The sequence below is a fragment of the Equus caballus genome, chromosome 17 (assembly GCF_041296265.1).
Source record: "Equus caballus isolate H_3958 breed thoroughbred chromosome 17, TB-T2T, whole genome shotgun sequence".
Classification (NCBI taxonomy): Eukaryota; Metazoa; Chordata; class Mammalia; order Perissodactyla; family Equidae; genus Equus; species Equus caballus.
Window position 1 is genome coordinate 35,327,057 of NC_091700.1, and position 23,110 is coordinate 35,350,166.

The window sequence follows — 23,110 nt, forward strand, 5'->3', positions numbered from 1 at the left end:
CTATTCCTACTCTTCCTGTGATCTTCATGGGAGCCCCACGCTTTCTCCTTCTATCTCAATAAGAGAAAGAGCATCCACAAATCCTCACACCTGGACTTCTGGAGGCTAGATAAGGTAATATATGAAGCACTCTGGGTATTATTAACAAAGAAAAAAAATCACTGAAATGAGGTTAAATCCACCCAAAGCAAATCACTAACATTCAAGCCACCTGCCTACAGACCTATGATGCCCCTAGGCATCCACTAACCACTGGTCTCACCAGTTGGAGATATTCATAGGAATCGTCCACACAAGAAAGGATTCCAAGCCTCATAAATCAGTGATTTCAGTGGAAAACAGGATGTATCAGAATTCTCTGAAGGTTCAGATCCACCATCCCTGTCCAGAAGCAGAATGCCCAGCAGCCTGGTCTTCAAAATGGGTTCATTTGAATTAATAATTTTCATTATGTAAAGGGCTACGTAGAATTCAATGACCTACAGTTAGAACAGAGGGAAGTAGATTTGAAGGGGCCCAAATCAAGAACTAGATCCAGCTTCTCCGCTCCAATAAACAGTGGGAAAACAAGATAAGACCCAGCTTCATGTGCATCAGGTCTAATCAACCAAGTGCAAAGCTACTTGGGAACATGGCGCCTGGTCGTTGTTCTGAGCAGACCTCATCGCAGAGACACCCAACAGAGGCAAGAACACGTCCCAGGAGCGAGACTAGTGAAAGGGGGCATTCAGGAATAGTGCTATATAGAACACCTAGTTAAGACCAAGGAATTCTAGCGGCAATTCACCAAGCCAGGCTCCAATTCTTCACGGGCAAAAAATAAAAAGCTCTGGTCTTTCAGAGACTGTGATGAACTGGGCAGATTAACAAGTCGTGAACTCATTCAACCACAGGGAAAGAAGGCTGGACTTCTGTCATCAGAAGTGGGTCAAAGGGGATTCAGGTCTTTGATGCTGGTAGAGAAATCAGCTTCAAAAAGTGTAGCCATGTCAAAGCCAGACAATAGCAATAATCATGGGAAAGCTGAGCCAATGCACACCTCCAACTCCTTAGATCCCTCCTGCCTAAGGTCCAGGCGGTCTCTAGAACAAAGGTTCTCAACTCTGGCTGCACATGAGAATCACTGATGCCAATCTAATCACATCAGCCTCTCTGGGTGTGGGGCCTGGGCATTGATATTTTTTAGTGCTCAAAGTGGTTTCACTGTGCAGCCAGGGTTGAGAATGACTTCAGGACTGTGGAAGGACAACTGACGGGCCATGTGTAGTGCTTGTTGTGGGGAAAAGGCAACTGGAGATGCTGGGATCTGAAAACACAGGCCTAGAATCAAACTCCATATCATCCTGAAACTGTCTCTGCAGACACCGATTCTGTGCCTTCCTTTTAACAACTGTCTTACCTTCATAGGTCTGAGGGAGCATAACGTGCCTACAGCCTTTTAGATGGATCATTTCGACAAATCCAGAGACAGAAACGAGGGCCCTTGCTCAGAGCTTCAATCAATATTGCTTCCAAGTTTGAAGCAAAGACTCACCACCAGGGCTGTGCGTTACAATACTCACGTGAGCCTTTTATCTTGACTTGAATCTTAGAAAGCAGAACTTCAGAGTGTCCTGAAATACCAAATATTACACATAGCCAGGGTCTACTGTTAACCTACCATTTGCTGGATGTGTGTTTCATGTACATTTCACGTGATGAAAAGCAGATTAGAGGTTAAAAATGAAAATCCCATTTCCTCTACTCTACAGGAAGAACTTCCGGCTTAATTATCAGGCTCATACCATTTCGTCAGCAACAGACACAGGATTTTACATACAGCAGGACTGCTGATCAGATATGCTGTTGCTGGGTTTTTTTTACGTGTGTTTGTTGTTTATTAGCCACCTCCACACAGAAAGCAGTGAATTGGACGCTTTCCTCAAATTACAGAGGTTAAGATGTAGGCATGATGAAGAACCATCATCTATCCAAATATCGACAACATGTCTTACTGTGCCCACTCCAGAGCAGCTGGAAGATGCCTGACGGCCGAATTGCCTGCCTGATAATTTCTTTTCTCAGAAGATGGAAGAGAACAAAATGGGAGCTTGTGCACTGAGATTTAACTCTGACCAAGCAACAAGGAGAGGCCAATTAGCAGAAGGAAAATGAATGGAATACTGAATGAAAGTGGCTCATTCCATTGGCTTTCTAATTGCTTTCACTACAGCCTCCACCTTTCCCCAGTCTCCCGTACACGCCGGGCTTCTCACTAGTCCAGCATTCTCACTGACCCCAGAGGGAGCATTCTGCTGTTCAATTTTTGTCACATCACTTTCCTCCTCCAAAGACAAAAATCTCCTCTTGAACAAACACTTCGCGCTTACCATCTGACAGGCAATGTGTAAGTGCTTAACAAATATTCACTCAGTTAATCCTCACAAAAACCTTAAGAGGTAGTTGATATTTTAACTTCATTTTGCAGAGAGGTAAACTGAGGCACAGAAGGTTTTAGTAATTCACCTAAGGTTACACAGCAATATGTGCCACAGCAGGATTCAAGCCTGGGCAGTCTGGCTCCAGAGTCTGTGCTCCTAACTGGCACACTGCTGTCGGTGTGGCCAAGTCCAAGCTCCTTAGCATGACAAAAGTTCTCCATGTCAGTCCATGACCAAGCCCTCCAACACGATTGCCTACTGCACTCTCCCAAGCACCCCACACTTCACAAGGCAGAGTAGATGACTGGCTGTTCCACCCCCATGTCTGCACCAGTCCATGTCCACATGTACAGGCGATGTCCTCTCAGCCCACACAGCCCTCTACACCCCCTTTAAGGTTCAGGGGGCAGACTACCATCCAGATATAGCCTTCTTTAACCCCCTAGGCAAGATCTATTCTCTTCCATTTCATATTTCTCTAGTTTTATGTATATATGGAGAAAACTCATCATGTTTAACTACAATTACCTGTGTACTTGCCTGTTCCCTCCTCCCCACAACCACAAAAAGACTGTGTTTTGTTCTGTTTGTCGTTTGCACAGGATCTGAAGTGGTGGCTCACTCTTGTTGATTTCAGTTGCATTAAATTCTTCTTGTGGACAATATAGAAATAGGGGCTGAATGATAGTATAATTAAATGGAGCCATAGCTTGCTGATCAATTCTATCCAAAATGTGTTGATGAATGGACAGTCACCATGACAGGAATCTTCAGGTGGTGGGCAACTCTCCTATGTTCTCGGTCCTGTCTTGACAAGCACTTTTTGTCAATAACTTTCAGGCGGACACAGAAGGAACATTTATCAGGTCATTGGAGGATGCAAATATATGAGACGGATAGAAAAAAATAGCATGACAAAATCAGCCTCAAAGAATGGGTTGAAACTACCATAACTGGAATATCATATGAATACATAAAAAAGCCCAAAATGAGCAGCATTAGAATGTAGGATGAAAGAAAGACAACTTCACAAGTCATCGCAGGGGAGAAAAAGCAAAAAATTTAAAAATACCTGCTTTGACCCTTACTAATTGCATAAGCTTGGATAATTTACAGAACCACTTCAAGCCTTTATTTCACATTCTATATAACCTCACGCTTTAGAATGGACACAGGCAGACTGCCTGTTATACAGAAAGAATGCAGTTTCTTGTAACTATTGTTGTTACTACTATTATAAGGGATTTAGGTTCCTGAAAACTCAATACTAGCCAACGATGTGGCTTAATTACTAAAAAGTTAGTGCAGACTGAAGCTGCATTAACAGATATGAAGATCCAGACCACAGGAGGAACGAGTCTGTTGGACACTTCATTGGTCAGAGAACTTTGCAATGGGATTGGATTCTGGAGAATATTCCAGAATGATGTCAAAAAGAACTGTAAAAGGTCTGGGAGAGAAATCTTAGATACAGAATTTACTTTTTTATCTTTTTCTACCACAGCTGCTCTGCTCTCTAAGTAGGTATATCAATACAAGGCCCATTTATGTTACAAAAGATGAAAAAGTAAGTAAAAGTTCCAGAATTAAGACTGGTCTTAGAATAAATGAGAGAAGAGGGACAGAAAAGAGCTTAATGGAGTACAGCCTTAAGACTAAAGTGAGACTCCCTAAATAGGCTGGGTGAACTTCAAAAGAGAGTTAACACCATCTTAACACTGAAAAGAAAGGACTGTTTGAATAGTCGTATTAGGGAACACAGGACAAGATGGCATGCATACGAATAAACGATAATAAAAAGCAAGGGCGATGACAGGATGGTTGAAATACAAACAGTCATAGTTTAAAGATGGAAAGAACATACTAATGGTAGGAAATATGAAACAGAAGCTTAGATAAAGGAAAGAAGGAAGCCAAGAGACGTAAAAATGCCACTGCACCTTTGAGAATTAACTGTTCAACAAATATCTCTTTAGTACATATATTGAGGGAAATTGAGTCTATTTTGTATGGACTGGATTTTCTTCCAAATAAACATGGTTTAATCAGCAGTTTTTAAGGAAAGCAATTCATAGGAAAGGCCTGGAATAAAAGAGGGGTGGGAGAGATTCTAAGTGGGTCCATCAAAACCAAATTTATTAATACACCTTTCAAAATTCATTACACATAATGAATTACACAAAATTTATATTACAAAATTTGCAGGAAATGAACCTACTTAGAACTGGTACCATTGCCTGACTCAAAGGTTCACCAAAAGAAAAGAACCAGAGCTTGACTCAACCCTCTAGAGCATTTTGCAGTTACCTTTTTTTTTCTTTTGAGGAAGATTAGCCCTGAGCTAACATCTGCTGCAAATCCTCCTCTTTTTGCTGAGGAAGACTGGCCCTGAGCTAACATCCGTGCCCATCTTACTCTACTTTATACATGGGATGCCTACCACAGCATGGCTTGCCAAGCAGTGCCATGTCCGCACCTAGGATCCGAACTGGCGAACCCCAGGCCGCCGAAGCAGAATGTGCACATTTAACCGCTGCACCACCAGGCCGGCCCCTTGCAGTTACCCGTTTTGATCTGTAGACAGTACTTTGTGCAAAAGGAGAAAGGTACCTGGACTTTTAGAAAACCCTGGTCTTCTTTTACCAATAGCACTTTAAAGGAATGGTATAAATAGTAGCCACATTTGATTGCCTTTGTCCACACCTAGTATGCAGCAATGGATTTAGTGGGAAATGAGACAAACGGGTCTCCCACTATCATGGAGCTTAGAGGCCCCCGGAGAGGTTGACCTTAACACTAGTAGGTACAGGAATAATAAACTACTTTTATGGGAAATCTTATAGGTAAGTAGAAAATGTTACTAAAATAGCATATAAGTGGGGGTTCTGTCCAAGTCTGGGATATACAGAATGATGAGAATATAAGATCAGCAAAGGAAATAAAATCGCTTGAATAATTTTATTATCTGCCAGGAGTGGCAACTTTGCTATGCTGCTGATGAAATAATGGCTAGAAAATGAGCCCAGCTGATAGAAATGAAAGAGAACATGACTGAAAAAAACTGCATTTGCAGCCCTCCCATGGGAAATGCTTCGGGCATCTGAGTTCTGCACACAGGAGCAGGAGAAGAGCATGGGCAGAAGGTGACCAAAGGAGCTGTTGATTGCCTTCCTTCCGATCTTGCTGCAACCCTCTGGGTGGCCTGTTTTTTAGGGTTTTTTGGAATTTTTAATTTTTTTGGACGTGAATCATATTTCTACCTCTCAGATCCTTTTAAAAGTCATTTTCATTGCAAATCCTTAATATGGGTTTATTTCTGGAGTCACTGCCTGAGAAAGGAAATTGTCTTTCTAATACTTGAGTTTCAAAACTGAAAAGCATTGGGGCCAACCTGGTGGCATAGTGGTTAGGTTCATACGCTCCGCTTCAGTGGCCTAGGGTTCACAGGTTCAGATCCCGGGCATGGACCTACACACCGCTCGACAAACCACACTGTGGCGGTGTCCCACATACAAAATAGAGGAAGATTGGCACAGATGTTAGCTCAGAGTCAATCTTCCCCCCACAAAAAAAAAACAAAACTGAAAACATTGTGACATAGTTCTGCTTATGACTTAAAATTTATATGAAAGAAGATAAAATAACTAATTTCCAGAAGAACATCTTTTGTCATAGTGTTGTATTTCTGGAAGGATATCATCCAATTCAGTAAGGAGTTTCTCTGCATTTAACATTATCTTAAGCCTTCATGTCCAGCCATAGTTAAGTTTAACGTTACACGCTAATTCCAGAATAACTACTCAAGGGTTAAATTAAATAGCATTGAGCCACTGGAAAGGGAGGGTGACTGGTAAATGGTACTTAACTGCCTACGTAACCTTGCATCCTCTTTATGCGCTCTGACATTGAAGAACAATGACAATAAAAAATAAGGACGGTCAGGCCAAAGACATGTACCCAAAAGTCATGTATTCAAGAGGGTTTATCTCTTTTTAAGCTGATCCATTAGGAATCATTCATAATTGTATGATAGAAACCAGGGCACCACTCACACAAAAGGCATTTCTTATCACCAACACAGTAAAAGCATAATCCTCATAAAAAGTCTCAAGGTTACTAATACATAATAACAGTTTTTCTTCATTTTACTTAAAACTCAGTGGATATGGGAAAGTTTAAAGAAATGCTTCTGATCAGTCAAAGAGAGTGTTATTCAATAGGCACTAAACCTTAACAAATGCAGCATCCTAGAGAGAACCAAGTCCTGCCCGTTAAAATGAAGCCTCTCACCTTCCGCTATTAACACTGTTTCGTAACATTATTGGTTATTAAATTATAATATTATTAAAGAATATTGGTTAGGGAATAAATATGTGCATTATCATATCACCAAACAGACAAAAACCTAAAAATAATCTTGGTAAATAGGCAACACTCCTATATCGACTGATGAAAGCTTCAAGAGCTTATTTACAACTGTATCCCAAGTCCCTAGTACTCAGTGTAGGGGTACTCAATAAATTCTAGTAAGTGCTGGTACCTATACGGCTCAGTGACTTTTGATACACCAAAAAAGTATAAATATCTAGAAATTAGCATTCTGGGTTAAAAGCTCTTATATTTTCCGCCATCTGATCATATAGATTTCTTACTAAACAATGCTGTACGGTATTTGCATTTGCCCCAATGTCCTCCTTTCCTCAATTGATCCCCAATCCACCAACCTTTCACATCCATCCCTAGCCAAGAGGCCTTTGACCTTCACGCTATTGCCTGACGTGGTCTACTTTTGACCAAAGCCACATATAATGTTGTGCAACAAGCAAGGCAGCTTTGTGGGAAACAGGATAATACTTAGGGAAGAGACTATAAATAGCTTTGGTTAGGGCTAACTTCATGTGAATAAGAGATTTCTGTCTCCTGTCCATCCTTGAACTATAGACAACATGGTTCTATCTGTTGTTAAAGAAAAAAAAAGTGTATATTCTACAACCTAATGAAAGCTAAATTCCACCTCTTTGAGCAGTGGGATTGTTTCTTCTTTCTTTCCTGTGACACATTTGCGCTGCTAGATTGGGACCTACCTAGCCAAAGTTAACTCCACAGGATGACACTGTGCTCCCCAGAGCAGAAACCATCTACTGCTCTGTGGTCAGAACACACCAAGTCAGGTCTCCAGTTTTGCACTGGACCCAAGAACTTCCCGGCGTTGGTATCAAACTGAGGGCAGCTTCTATTTACGTACTGGTTATTTCCTGTTTCCTTGTTACTTAGCTTTAGCAATTGCTTTTAGCCTCCCCAAATAGATTATAAAATCGGGAGGACAGGGACCTACTCTCACACTTCTCCTTATTTACATTGCAGAAACTTCCATACACATGCCAGGGGTTCGACCAAGTTGTCAGAATTATAGGTTTGAGAATTCCAAGTTACTTCTGTTAGAAATAATACCTGCAGTCATAAAAATTTAGGCTAGAAAATATGGTTTGTATCTGACCTACCTCCTATTTTGCACAGACTCCGTAGCTCATGGTCTAGTTTTACGTCATACAGAATCTCATCTCCTTCCACAGGAGACAGCCCTACAAAAAGACAAGTCACCATTGTGGCTTTTGTTGGTAACAAGAAGGATCTAGTGGTCCACACTATGAAACAAGCCAGAAGTCAAACAGAAAGACGATTCGGCACACTCCCCACGCTGGGCCTCAGAGTCCAGGCCAGCTCTACACTCATTGATGTACTGTAGTCCTGTCCTGTCCCCTAAAACCAGGCTGAATCTCCTTCTCAATGGGGATGCCTACCGCCCCCCCTCAAACTTAAAAATCCTTCCTCTCCTCTCTAATTAAAAAGAGCTAAGCCTCTGAATATTGGCTTAGGAAAATAAAAGGACTTCTAATCAGGTCCCACGGTCACCTCCTAGTGCCTTTAACAGGAGCATGGAGACCACAAAGAGGAAGAGTAATGACAGGCCCAGCAGCATCCTGAAGAGCTTGAGTGCCAAGCTGTAGGGCATCCCTCTCTCCCAGAAGCCAGCCACTAAAATAGATAAGTGCCAAGTGTCCCCGTGAATGTTCATTCACCACAGTGTCACCTTTCCAAATAAAAGTGGAACTTTCCCATCTCTCTCTCTATGATATTAAAAATTATTTCCATTTTAGGGAAAGTGGCAGGCAAGATAAAACACAGTGAGAAATAGAATTTATGAGCTGCTTCCCGTACATCTGGGCTACAATTCTTGCACCTGTCACCCCTGTTGACAAGCTTAAAATAAAACCATGATTTTTATTTTTAGGTCCTCAGATATTCTTCCAGGAATTCCTTTTAAATTCATTTTTCACATTTGGCAGGAAGGATTAATACAGAATGAATAATAATTTTGTTTATTGTGTTGCTTATATCTTTTTTGGAAGGAAAAAAATGTATATGACTAGATTTTCAAATAATTACTTTCTTTTGTCAAAAGAGAGAAAGATGGCTAAGGCTGAGCCTGTTAGTTGCTGTTTAAGACAGCTAGAGGGCAAGGTCACTGTTACCCAGGAGCTGATTAGCAGAGATGCCACTGCCAAGAAATAATATACAAAATTCATGCCAATTCTCTCATTCATTGCTAAACATATTTAATGATAGAAACATATGTGCTTTGTCCATTTATTCAGTAGACATTCATGAGTTCCTACTATGTTCAAAGTACAGGAAAGGGGAAGAAGAGAACTATAATGAGTAGACACCTCAGTATGTTCATTCTCAGTGTGGAAGGCACTGTACAGGAAATGTACAATCATGTTCTCATTTAAAGTCTAAGGACACAGTAAAAACAAATAAACCTTGTGGAACTGATTTAATTTGATGTTCTTATCTCCAAAACACAAATCGGTAATCCAGGATTTAGAAAAGTTAATTAACTTGTCCAGTTGGTAAGAGATGGCGTTGGAATTCAAACAGTCTATTCTACTCTAATTTTTGCTCTTTCCAATTTACTGAGCTATTTGTTGGGAAACAAGTAAAAAATAAGATCTTGTATTCAAAGCACTCATGATCCAGAAGGAGAAAATACTCAGGTAAATTAAGCAACCACAACACAATGTAAATGAAAACAAAATGATCATTTACAAGAAGTTTTGCACAAAGTACCAGAAGGAGAAAGTTTTATAAAAGAGGTAATTTTATGCTGAGCCTTCTCCAAGGATTAATTTATCCAGTTCAAGACTATAGTTGAGCACTTTCTATATGCTTAGTACAAGGCATGACGCATAGTAGGTATTCAATAATGGTTAGATTATTGAATGAATGAGTAGGATTTCTTTAGGCGAACCTAGAGTGGGAATAGCATTTCTAAAGGAGAGAGTGTGTAAAGCCATGGAGACCTCCAAAAACCCCAGCTCCCCCTCTGGGAACTGTGAGAGGGTGGGGAGATCGGGAGGAAGAGAGGTGCCTGGAAGGCTGGGCAGTGGCAGACTGTGCAGTATCAGACCTGCCTGTGTTTAAGAACTTGAACTCACTCCCACTGGGGATGGGGCACATTCTATCACTGGAAAGTTTCCAATGTGGGTAATCAAGATCAGTGTCATCGCATTCCACAAATCCAAAGGGCACCGTCCACTTTCTATTTTCTATAAATAGTGTCCCCTGGAACTGGGCAAATGGAAGTCCCGATCAGGTAAATGAAAGATCCTGCACACCTGTGACGGAACCTAGGTAAGCAGCATGTGAAAAAGAGCCTAAAAGTAGCAGTGACAGTTCAAGCTCGCAACTACATAACATCAGAGACAAAGAAGCCTCCTTAAAGGACATCCTGTTGAAACGACAGTGCTGGGTAGAGAATCAAGCAGAAACTCTGAAACCACTGCCTCTTGCTTGCTGTACAGAGGAAGAGATTCAGTTAATTAAAACTTGTAACAAGGGTGGCATTCAAGAAGTATCTACCGTATTACAAGCAATATACACTTATCTGCCTCAGCTTGTCACAGAGTAATTGTCTGCAAGTTAACTCATGCCAGGATCATGTATTACAGCTAATAAACAAACTACAGCTTTTTCCAAAGATCTGTGTGAGGAAAGTTTACCGGTATAACTCAGGAGCAAGTATTAAAAGCAATCTAGACATAGGCCATATCCTAGTGACATACTACTAGGAAACATCCTTCATTTTTCTGGACAAATTGCACCTAGTTTGTAACAGAAAAAGAGGCTGTACTGGTAGAAATGGCTTTTATGCAGATGAGAATTAACGAACCTCATTGTCTCTGTGTAGACAGCTGTGCTTATATTTTGTTCTCCTTTAGACATATAAAAATTTAAAAACAAAGAAAAAATTGGAACGCACCTATATAAAAGGGAAGAGGTTATTTTAAATTAAAAAAAATGTACCTTGAGGCTCTGTGCAGAACCTAGACAACTCAAGTCAAAACATTGTTGCAGGACTGAAGAAAGCATATACTCTTAGAACTAAAAGTGCACCACACAGAAGGACCAAATTTAAATTAGGAATTCACACTCTGAGCTTTAGGTGGCAAAAGCTAATCGGACTTCTTGCAGATGCCTTACAAGTACCACAGCCCTCCAGCAACCATGGACACTGGATACATGCGGCCTGGAGGCTTTGCAAATCTCCTAGCAAGAATTCAACCACCACATTAGGCGCATGGGAAATTCAACTAAAGAGTAAATAACTTGTGCTGAACAAATGACTCTTTGCAGAACATAATTTCATGATTCAACCCTTCTGCCACAAATACGGTCAAGGATGAGGAGTTATGGGGCAACAGGTCACGCGACATAAGCTTAAACCGTGAAGAACCATTTGAGGCACTTCATCAACAGCTGTCAAACGGCAACCAGGAGACAGACACGGCTTTTATATTTTCAAGTGTAGTCGTGCGCTTCTACGTTTTAATCTTTTAGTATTGATTTATGTTTCTAAAAGCCCACACGTCAGCTCTAGACAAAATATAATGCCAACAGTAGGACTGTGAAACACAGAAATTCTGAAAATTACCCCTGAACCATCTTCCCTTCAACCCTCTCCCCCGGATGGGTTGCAATGGCCTCCTGCCCGATCATCCAGCTTCCCTCCAGCATTTGCCTACCCCCAACCATTGTTGCTTCTGATGTCAGATTACTCTTCTTCAAGAACAACACTAATTCTACGCCTGCCCTGTTCAGAAACCTTCAGTGGCTCCCAAGTACCTACAAATTAAGTATAAAATCACACCCCCCACAATACAGCCCCAGTTGATGTTTTCCAACCCAACAATCACCACGGCTCTAGTAACACCAACAATGATTTTTCAACTTATTTTTCTTGCAACATCGCCATTTTTGCCAATAAAATATTACAGATGATGATCCAAGTAATATATAGCAGATAAAGTGGTTTCTTATTAGAATATATTTATTTCATTATTCAAATTTATATAATTTTCTTTGTATGAAGACAAATACTAATACTTTTCCTTGTAGCATGTTTATAGCCCAGGGGACTGAATGTGAAGAACTCCTCCTGACCTTGAATATGAGGCAAATGTGGTTGCCTTCTAAGAGTTAAAGTTTTGATCAAGCCAAAATGGATGAGACACATAGTCTTCTTTAATAGAGACAGACGGTCCACAGACCAGGAAAACACAAGACAGTTGTAACACTGTAATCACAAGCTACGTTTCAGGAGAACCCTAGTTACACAAAACATTCATAAGTGTCCCAAAGAGATCCATGGCCAAATAATATTGGAAAACCCTGCACATTATATCCTCCCAGTGGCAGATTAGTGGTACTAGTTTCTCATTATAGGCGCTGAAGAAACTAGTTAAAATTGTTTGACTCACTACTTTTCACACTTAGCATCTTCAAATCATCCCCCACACCTTTTTTAGAAGAACACTCCTGTGATATTGTGATTTATAATAACCATATATTTTGGTCTTCATGCACAACTCCACCAAAACTCTTGGAATTTCCTGAGTGATAAGAGTGATGGGAGCATCTTTTGTTTACTATTTGGTCTCCTGTTCTCAGTTCTTGAGATCTCTTCAGAGACATAAAGGTGAAAAAAGTGTCCTCTTATTCATAACAAGACCCTTTCCACCACAATTGGGTTTATGTTAATAAAGTGACTTTGGAAAGCATCTAAGAATGGGGGCTGGTTGCCAGGAGAACCAACCATGAACAGAGGGTTGGAACTTTCAGTCCTACCCTCTGATTTCCAGGGAGTGGGAGGGGCTGGAGGCAGAATCAATCATCAATGGCCAATGAGTTAATCAATCATGCCTATGTTATGAAGCCTCCACAAAAACCCAAAAGGAGGCAGTTCAGAGAGCTTCCCCAGGTTGGGTGGGGAACCAGAACGCTTCCACATGCCACTGTGCTGGGCCCCAAGCTCCACAAAGACGGAAGCTCCTTTGCTCAGGACCTTGCCCCACATACCTCTTCATCCAGCTCTTGACTTGTATCCTTTAATGTCCTTTGTAACAAGCTGGTAATCTAGTGAGTAAACGGGTTTCCAGAGTTTACTCTAGCAAGTTAATCAAACCCAAGAAGGGGTCATGGGAACCTCTGATTTATATAGCCAGTTGGTCAGATGTACAAGTAACAACTTGGACTTGCGATTGACATCTGAAATGGAGGGCCGTCTTGTTGGACTGAGCCCTTAACATGTGGAATCTGATGTTATCTCTGAGTGGATAGTGTCAGAATTGAGCTGCATTGTAGGACATCCAGCGGGTGTCAGAGAATTGTTTGTTGGCGTGGGAGAACCCTCTCCCTCACACTGGAACTGGGTACAGAATCCTTAACTCATTAATACAGCTTTCCTAAAAAGCAGCTTGGAAAAAATTGCTATAACCAACTTGATACTAACTCGTCTCATTTCATGTCACAGACATTTCTAAAACACCAAATTAAATAAAGAAAACAAGGGAAGTGTTATCTTGGAACCTAGGCTGCTCTGAGACTTGCAATTTGCATGTTTAATATTTGATTCCAGAAGGTAGTTGAAAGATGTGGGTGGCCAGTTTCCCTACCAATATCTGGGCATATGAGTGTATTAGTCAGGGCATAATCTAAGCTGCTTAAACAAAAAGCAACTGCAAAATACAGGAACTTTCATGAGAGAGTGGTTTATTTCTCCCTTGAGGAATAGTCCATGGTGGTAGGGTGGCTCTGCCATCCTCAACACATTGATTCCCTCTTGATACCAAGGTGGCAGCTCCAGTTTCCAGCATCACATGTGTATCTGAAGAGCAGGAAAGGAAACAGAAAAGGCATATGCACCCATTTCTTTCCAGGGCCTGGCCTGGTAGTACCCCTACACATCACTTCCATCCACATCCCACTGACCAGAACTTGGTTACCTGCCACACTCAGCTGCAAAGGAGGCTGGTATAAACTCCCTAGCTGGGATGCTGATGGAAAATCATCAGTCTCTGCCACCACATAGCTCTGCAAAGACACAATCAATTACAACAGAAGGGAGTCCTCCTTGTTGTTGGAGTCCGCGCCGAGAATGAAGTCTTTTGGTATACTTTCAGAAGTCCTGGTCTATTTACCCTATTTCTGGATCGTGTTAGAAGTCATGTGATCTGTTACATTTCCATGCTGAAGCAGGACAGTAATGCCAAAGATTTCCCCACTTCTTTGTGGCCACAGACAACATTCCACATCCTTCCAATTCCCAGCTGTCAAGTTTCCATTGAAAAACCCATATTTGAACCGTGGGTGGTGGTGACAGTCATAGTGATTCAAGGGTGGCAGGTTGGGTTGCACACGTAATTGGCTAACATCCTCAGTACAAAATACAATGTACTCTTGTTTTGATCCTAGTTAAGAACATTCAGGAAAATCAAAACCAGGCTCTGCTTTGCTGAGCATAAGTTCTGTACAAAGAAAAGTTAGATTTATAGCACCAAAGAAATAATGTTCTTTTAGTAATGACAAGCAAAAGATAAGAGATAAGGATTTTAACATAAAACTAACCTTCAGGCAGTTTGGCAGTAATCAGGACTACCTATAAAAATTTCCATTTTTATTCTTTTCAGGAGCCTGCAGCACAAATGGAACTTGATCCTGTTCCAATAGTAAACATTCTTTTATGTTCTTTAGGCCAAGGAAATTGAAGCTTTCTTGTTAATCCTCCTGCCCCTACCCAAGAACAGGTTAAGTAAAATATGCAAACCATGCTGCATAGTACCCAGCACATGGTAGTTTTCAAAGCACGGTAGTATTACGCATTCCATATGATAGTGTGGTACACTAATAATAGCAGCAGTAATAGCAACAGAAAAATTATTGGGTTTCATAAACAAAGAACTCTACAGAAGTCAAATTTAAATTCTCCTTATTACAGAGTAGTTCTACAAGTGTTAATATGCAAAGATCTCAAAAATATATTGTAAATGAAAAACTCAGGGTTCAAAATGCGTAAAGAGCATGTTGCCATTTGTTGAGAAGCCAGCCCTGATGGTCTAGTGGTTGAGATTGGGCATCCTCACTGCCACAGCCGGGGTTTGTTTCCTGGGCAGGGAACCACACCACCTGTCGCCACCGGTCTGTCATTGCCATACTGTGGCAGCTGAGTTGTGCTACGCTACTGGTATTTCAAACATCAGCAGGGTCAGCCATGGTGGACAGGTTTTAGAGGAGCTTCCAGAGAAAGCTCTCCTCCTAAGACAGACTAGGAAGAAGGACCTGGCACTCATTTCAGAAAAAAACTGGCCATGAAAAGCCTGTGAACGGCAGCAGAGGCTGATCTGGTGCAGCGCTGGAAGACGAGAGGATGGCGCAAAAAGACCAGGCAGGGTTCTGCTCTGCTGTACACAGGGTCGCTAGGGGGCGGAATCGACGGGAGTACACTAACAACAAAATTTGTTGAGAGGGGTTGGGAAAGGAAAGGAAATATTCTTCCATGCTTGTAAATACATTACATACTTTTGAATGATATCCAAGGAAACGGTATCAGCGGACCTCCTCCGCAGGAGACCTGGGCAGGTGGGGGAAATGTAGTAAGAGACACTTTCACTATATCCTCTTTTATTCTTTTATAACTGTGGACCGTATCCATGCATCACCAGTTCAAATAAACGAAAATTCATAATTATATATTATTTTCTCATTGGTACTTTTGCAATCTTCACTCTCTTACCATTTAAAACACTACTTACATCATTTTCATAGGACTGTTATAACAAAAGTACCGCCAACTGCGTGTCTTAAAACAACAAAAATTAGCCTCTCACAGTTCTGGAGACTAGAATTCTAAAATGAAGGTGTTGGCAAGGCTAGCTCTCTGCCAGGCCTCCAGGGGAGGATCTTTCGTTGCCTCTTCTAGCTTCTGGCAGCCCCAGGCTTTCTTTGGTTTGCGGCAATTTAACAGTAACCTCTGCCTCCGTGGTCACACGACATTCTCTCTGACTCTGTCCACATTTCCCTCTTCTTATAATGACATCAGTCATACCGGATTAGAGCCCGCCAGTATGAGCTCATCTTGATTACATCTGTAAAGACCCTGTTTCCAAATGAGGTCACAGTCACAGGTACCCGGGGTCAGGACTTCCACATATTTTTAGGGGGACCGGATTCAACCCCATAACACCACTGTCATCCACACTGTCACTCACTACATTCTATAGACCTTGTTTCTCCCTCTTCTTTTTGATCTGAGCTCAATACAACAGAGCGGCTTGGTGACTCCAATGATCGCTCATCTTCCTTTAAAGATTTGCCTGGCATTATAAAGGTGAAAATGCATCTCTTGGTGGAAGAAATTTAAATAAAAATTTAAGAGAACAGAAGGATGGATATTTTTTAGCTATATTAGTAGGAAAGTAAGGTCATTATATACCATTAAATGGGAATTTCAGGCACTGGATCAGGTTGCTTTCTGAATTCAGTGGTAGTCTGTACACACTCTGTTTACTAGCTCTCAATTTTTATCTGGTTGAAGCTGACCTACGTAGATTCGTCTACTGTTAAATTTTATAGCTAAATTAAAGGAAATAAGAAATCAAACTGAAGATTTGTTAGAGACAAAAACACTTTTCTTCTGCAGTGATTTCATCTTTTCCTTTAAGAGTCATAATCATCTGTTCTTAATTATTATAGTGAATAAAAAACTAAGCTCAGGACACAAGAAAGAAGGGGTGTGGGATTAGACAGAGATCGTCAGCATTCCAAACAAATAATTCTAAATAAATAACTAATCAGTAAGTAGAAATCAGAATAAACTCACTCAACCATTCATGAAGCATTAATTGATTACCTACCTCAGCTCTCTACTTGACACTCTGTAAGAAAGGAAAAAGGAGATACGGTAATCCCACCATTTTCTTTATGCATTGTGTCTTTTTCATTATCTAGTTGGCAAAAGATCTACCTGTTTGTCAGGTCACAGCCCTAAGTTCACAAGCAGCAAGTAGTCAATTTACATTATCAAAACATAGGAGCAATCTCTAAAATGTGAAAGAAATGTATGTTGCAAATTGTCGTTCTCTGTGTTAAATTTAACTATACAACTAAGCGATTGCTACAAGTGCGTGGAAACCCTATAAGGAAGAGAGGTAGGAGTGACAGAGGTTGCTTTTGTGGACAGTCTTGGCTGTGGCAGCCATGGAGTTGCCCCACTCAGATCTCCCTTCAAGGAGGGAGCAGGGTCAATGAAGTAGACACTGGTCACCACATCTTCAGGCCGTCTGCGCTAGTGCCAAGGTTCTCCCAGCCAGTGATGGAGCACAGGGAGGGTACAACTAGATCGAGGCATTCCTGCCCGGCTCAGGGCTCTTCTCACGGGCAACTCGTGCTCAGGGACTCCCCATTGGCCTGGCTGAGGTCTCCTCAGAACTGCAGTAACATCTGAAGCTCTTCCCACCCAATCCTTCTTCCTCCCTTCTCTCATTTTGCACGGGTCACACCTACAGTCCAGTCTAGTAGCTCTCTCCACCTTCTCCTGACCCCTCTCCTTCTATCATTCACCAGCATTTCCCCCTAAACCCAGCTCTCTTGCATGTTTGACCAGCAGAATGCAGTTACAATTCTATTTAAACTCGTATAATAGTGAATCACTCAGTAATGAACCGAGTTCTGATTTACCTTTTGTCTACTTAAGACATCACAGGCAGGTGATAGGCAGTTTCTTTTAGGCAGTCACTCTTCCCAAAACAACGAAGCATGACTTTATTTTTCAACTGTTGAATCTTAGCTCTCTCCTCTCTCTACCAATTCTAATACATCCAATATCCAAGAGAAGCTCAGACATTTCCCCGAGGTCATTACAAGGCTGTTCAGCATGTTCCCTCTGACAGGCTTGTACTTCTGCACCTGTCATTTTGATTAACGGTCTCCCCACTGACGGGAGCCCTCTGAGCCATGTGGGAATTTTTAAAGTTCATTCACTGTTCTGTTTGCAGTGTCTTCCCGCCTCTCACTCTATCCCTCCTCTTGCAAGGGCCATAAACGCATTCCTGCCTGAAAATCATGAGACAGGGTAGGTCCCTGGCAGCTCTAAGTTCACAGTCCTAAACATACACACAAAATAACACTACACGATTTTAGCTAAGATGCATACGAAACTAGACCTGGGCTGTAAAACACAAGTTCATGAATCCCAGAAATAATAGTTACAAGGCAAAATGGAAAACTTAGAGTAACACAATGAAAGTCCGTCTTCAAAGGTCACAAGTTCCAGCGTGTGTCTGCCCAGGCAGATTTATCCTTACATATCCAGTTTATTTCATGCCAGAGAAGAAGCCTCTACACCCTTCCATACCAGGTAATTTAAATGCTTTAAAACTTCATTCAAATTTTTAAATGGTTATAATTACCTAAACGCAATTTTTAACTTACAGCTTGGGTTTCTCTATTTATCTAAGTATCGATCACAATTCCTTTTAATTTTCTTCACATCTAATTATCAATCTTTACAATCTTTACTCATTGTGTTGCTTTTCTCTGTTATTCCTTTACTTAAAAACAAAGAAAGAAATACAACAAAGCAAGACCCTCACAACTCAGAACCCAAACCAGACACAATTATCAGGAAAATAGGCCACTAAACCATTACTACAGAACTTCATCGAGTCAGAACATGATCCAGGGACAAAATCACTTAAAAAAGCAACAGAGAGTCAAGGTCAGGTTACACGCTGAGGGCCAGCGTGGGACAGGACAGACAGCAGGAAATCAACGTCAGGCTTCAAGCTCCATTTCTAACTCTACTTCTGGCACTACGTTTTAACTTCTTAGAAGCCACTTTTCATATTTTTAAAATAATTCATTGATTAAGCTGATAATCAATCTTAGTGTCACCAAGGGTGACACAAATCTTCAGCTTTGATGCAGATTTAAGGATCACTTCTCATGATTTCTGGACAACCATGTTTAACCTGAATTCAGTTGAGACCCAACTTTCAATTTACAGTCAATCAAGGGCAGAGAGGAGCGTACTACTTGATACCCCTCAAAAGCAATCAGATATACTGCAGAAGGTGAAATATTCTACAGGACAAATGGCAGGGCCCTTACAGGAAGTCAGTGCCATGATAAAAGGGACTTGCGTAAAGGAGACTTGAGAGACACAAACGTTAGATGCAAGGCATAGCCCTGGATTCGCTCCTGGCGTGGACAAACCAGTTGTAAATTATATTTTGGGAACAATTCAGAAATTTTTATTTGAACTAGCATGAGATTACATTAAGGGATTACTAATAGTTTTGTTATGTATAATAATTTTAATTTGGCTATACAGAAATTTTTTTTTAAGATATCCACTGAAGAAATTAGAGGTTGAATGTGAGGGTATCTCTAATTTAGACTAAAATATCTCTACGCGAAATGTGATTTATTCATCTACCATAGGATTATACATCTACCCCAGAGGTTGGCAAACTTTTTCTATAGAGGGCAACATGGTAAATATTTTAGACTTTGCGGACCATATAGACTCTGCTGCATTTACACAACTTTACTGTTGTAGCATGAAAGCAAACATACACAATACATAAATCAGTGTGCATGGCTGTGTTTCAATAAAACTTCATTTACAAAAACAGGGGCCTACAGGCCAGTTTGCTGACTCCTAATCTACTCCTGCAATTAAAAGTAGATGCTGGGCTCATAACAAATATAGTCCTTGGCCACAATATACAATATGGCATTACTTTATCCTTTTAGTTCTTTTTTCCTCTGCTTTTGGAACAGCAGCAGCATATGGTTCCTACTGACTTTGAGATCCATAATATCTGCCAACTATTTTCCTATACAGCTAGTCTTTTTCTCCATCATGTGACTCAGATTTTATTTTTAAAAAACAAAATCACTGTGCCTATAAAGTGAAAGAACCTTATCAGAAGGAAATTCAACTCTGAGAAGGCTCTTCTGTCCAAAATACACCAGGGATTTCTGGTTCTGCAACTGATCAACACTTGACAAGCTTTTGAAGACAACTGGGAAAGCCATTGGACCCTCCACCTCACTACACCACTGGAACCCAGCTCACTCTTTCAGGTCCTCGGGATGCTGGCTACTTAGCAAATCACTATTTTCCTGCACAATATGCCACACGTGCCAGTGGTCTGGGAGAGTAAACATGGGTTCCCAATGGGTCTGGATAAACTACCTTCAGTGGATAAGCCGCTGGGCAAACTGGACTCAACTAACCCACACACGGCATAAGTGAGGTCAGCACCTCTTAGTAAGTAAGTAGAGGTTAAATTAAAATAGATGTGTCAGTCTGTCTGGATGCTCATAAATGAGCAATGCAGCAAAAATGATCCCCACACACTCAGATTTCTCTTCAAGATGACATTAGAAATATAGAAGTCAGGATAAAATATTTAGAGGGTTAATTAAGTTGCACCATTGGTTCAGATTGCCTATTAAAAGTTTACCTATAATGGAAAGCTTGAGTCTCTGCAGTTTTGTGCTCTGCCATTAAAACTGTGTGTAATAAACTTTTATAGACAATGGCACGGTGTGAAATTTGAATAGACTAAAAAGAGTTTCACAGAGATGACAAGTAAAAACAGAGAAAATTCATGTTATATAGCTCCTCTATTAATAAAAAGAAACGCAAATCATGATTCAAATTTTTAGGGACAAAAGAAGACCCCACAGAGTTTAGATAGCCTATAAATTCTTTGGAAATGGGAGGAGAACAGTGGAGGAGTAGCAGCCCTGCCAAGTTTCATGGTCATAAAAGTAATTGAAATAAAATACAAAGCTGTATATGGGACCACATTTTTCATGGTAATATACTTTATGGTTCAAACTGGGCAGTAAAGTAGGAGACTCATGAAAAAGTACCACACTAGAGTCTTTAATTAATTCTAGGTACTATTTTTGGATTCTTAATTTAAATTGACCAGAAACAATATAAAAAATTACTCAGTCTTATTAGAAAGTTGTTTATAAAAACACGTTACTTGTTTTTAAAATATCTGCTTTTAAGTGCTGTACTTACCCAGGACACAATACATACATTATTAGAAATACTATTGTATTTCTCAATAATTTGCATCCTGAAATTTATGTAAATTTGTCAAGAGGAGGGGAGATTTATCTCTGCCCTAATCCAGCAGAAAGGAGTTTTGGATGAGAAATAAGATCATCAGGAATATATGTAATCTACTCGATATAATACATTTTCAAGCCATTGTGGGAGTTTTGGAGGTTAGCAATTAATATCATAATTATAAAATAGTTGATCCTTCTGTAAAATAGGCTTTCAATGGACAATACTTACCTAAAGTTGAAAAAGTTGTTTTCATGAGGAAATAATAAAATTATACTCCTTTCAAAGGATTTTAAGTTGTCAAACCTCTGTTTAGCTAATTTGGGATTGCCTCTTTCCTTATTAACTTGGATAAAAGACAGTTTACCAAAGAGCAGCAACAAAGGCATTTACAAATTTTTTTCTCTTAAACATCAGAACAGATACGAACCAGGAGGGAAACTAAAATACACATTGCAGTTTTGAGTACACGTTTAACATGAAATAGGAATGGCTAATGCTTGGCAAGTACTGTCACTAAGAAACAATTATACTAGATGTATAATTTCCTCTACAAGATGAGTCAGCCTGACAAGATTAGCAAAGGTCTATTTCTCCTGTAACATAGCAGGTTGTGTTAATAACTATCAGGGTTCCCAGCATGGGAACGTAAGCTGCCTCTGGACAATCCAGTATTGTTCCGGGGAGCACCCTCCGTTACCCCACCCCAGCGGGGCTGTTGCTGAGGAAATGGATCACATGGACAACCACATTGAGGGGAGTTTGGTTTGGGTGGCCGTAAAGACACAGCTTGAATACAGATCAAATTCTGCCATTCTTCCACATTTGCTCTTTATGAAAAACTTCAGACAGAAAGAAAAATTAAATTAAATCCTGCAGGCATGTTTCATCATCCCAGTGTTCAAGGCTCTCCACAGGCTGTCCCCTACCTGTGCAACATTATGTCATCAATTATGCGGTCCTGCGGGATTTTACACCCTCCCTAACCCGCTGCCACATTTACTCCTTTCTCTGATCCTTAACTCCTGGTGCTCTCCTTACCTGGAGGACTCATCTTCTAACTCTCCTCTCCGCATCCTACCTAGTGTCCTTCAAGGTCAGACTTAACTCTCACCTCTAATGCACAGCCTTCCTAACTACAGTCCTGCATCACTTAACAACAGGATATGTTCTGTTGCGTCATTATGGATATGAGAAGTGTGTCGGTAAGCTATATTGCCATTGTGCGAACATCACAGAGTACACTTACACAAACCTAGATGGTATAGCCTACTACACATCTAGGCTATATGGTGCTAATCTAATGGGACCACCATCGTACATGTGGTCCATTGTTGACTGAAACGTTGTTCTGTGGCATATGACTGTCCTCCAACTCATGTGCATTATCTCCCTTTATTCTCACAGCCCTTTCTACATACATCTATTGGAGTAGTTATCACATTATTTGTTCACGTGTTTATTTACATCTCTGAGCTCTGATCTGCTAGAGAGAGGGATCACCTTATTCATCTTTGCATCTGCTCCAGTGCCTACAGTGGTGTCTGACACACAGTAGATGCTCATTTAAACTGCATGGAACAAGTTACTATAGGAGCTAGGGGAAAGGCTGACTGGAAAGAGGGATTGGGGGGCCTCCCAAAGTGCTGGGAATATTCTCTATCTTCACCTGGATGGTAGTTTTGCGGTGTTTACATAGTAAAATTTTACTGAGCTGTATATATATATATATATACACACACACACACACACACACACACATATATATCGTGGAAGAAATGCAAGAATGAACTGGTAGCAGAAAGTATCCAAACTAATACAAGATGCTTTCCTCGGAAAACACAGCTATAACGCACACGCACACAGACACACGCATGCATGTGCACACACACACACACACACATGCATACACTACAGAAAGTCTTTCCTTCTTGGCTCATCACTCCACTGTGCTTCCTCTGCACCAAGCAATAGCCTAGACCTTCCAAGAAGGCTCCAGCCCTGATTGTGTAACAAGCCATTCACTGTCAGGATGCCAACCCTCCAGGAAGCACTCTTCCCGCTGCGGGAATCCATCATGCCTGCCTGAGCTGAATCCCCAGTTCTCTGCAACTCCTGACATGATGTATATCACAACTTTCTCTTCAGTTCCTTCTTTGGCACCTGGTTCAATTCAGTTAAAAAAATACTTGAGCTT

The 23,110-nt window shown here is 40.8% G+C and overlaps 1 protein-coding gene across 4 annotated transcripts in view; it reads right to left on the minus strand.

Annotated features, from left to right (window-relative positions):
- LHFPL6 (LHFPL tetraspan subfamily member 6) overlaps window positions 1-23,110 on the minus strand; it is a 230,934-nt gene that overhangs the window by 155,596 nt on the left and 52,228 nt on the right. For 2 of the 4 annotated variants that reach the window (XM_070239294.1, XM_070239295.1), the window contains exon 3: window positions 7,922-8,002. The exons of the other annotated variants lie outside the window; for them this stretch is intronic. In XM_070239294.1, the coding sequence (XP_070095395.1) occupies window positions 7,922-8,002 (81 nt within the window). The remainder of the gene's footprint in view (window positions 1-7,921; window positions 8,003-23,110) is intronic. 4 annotated transcript variants of the gene reach the window in all.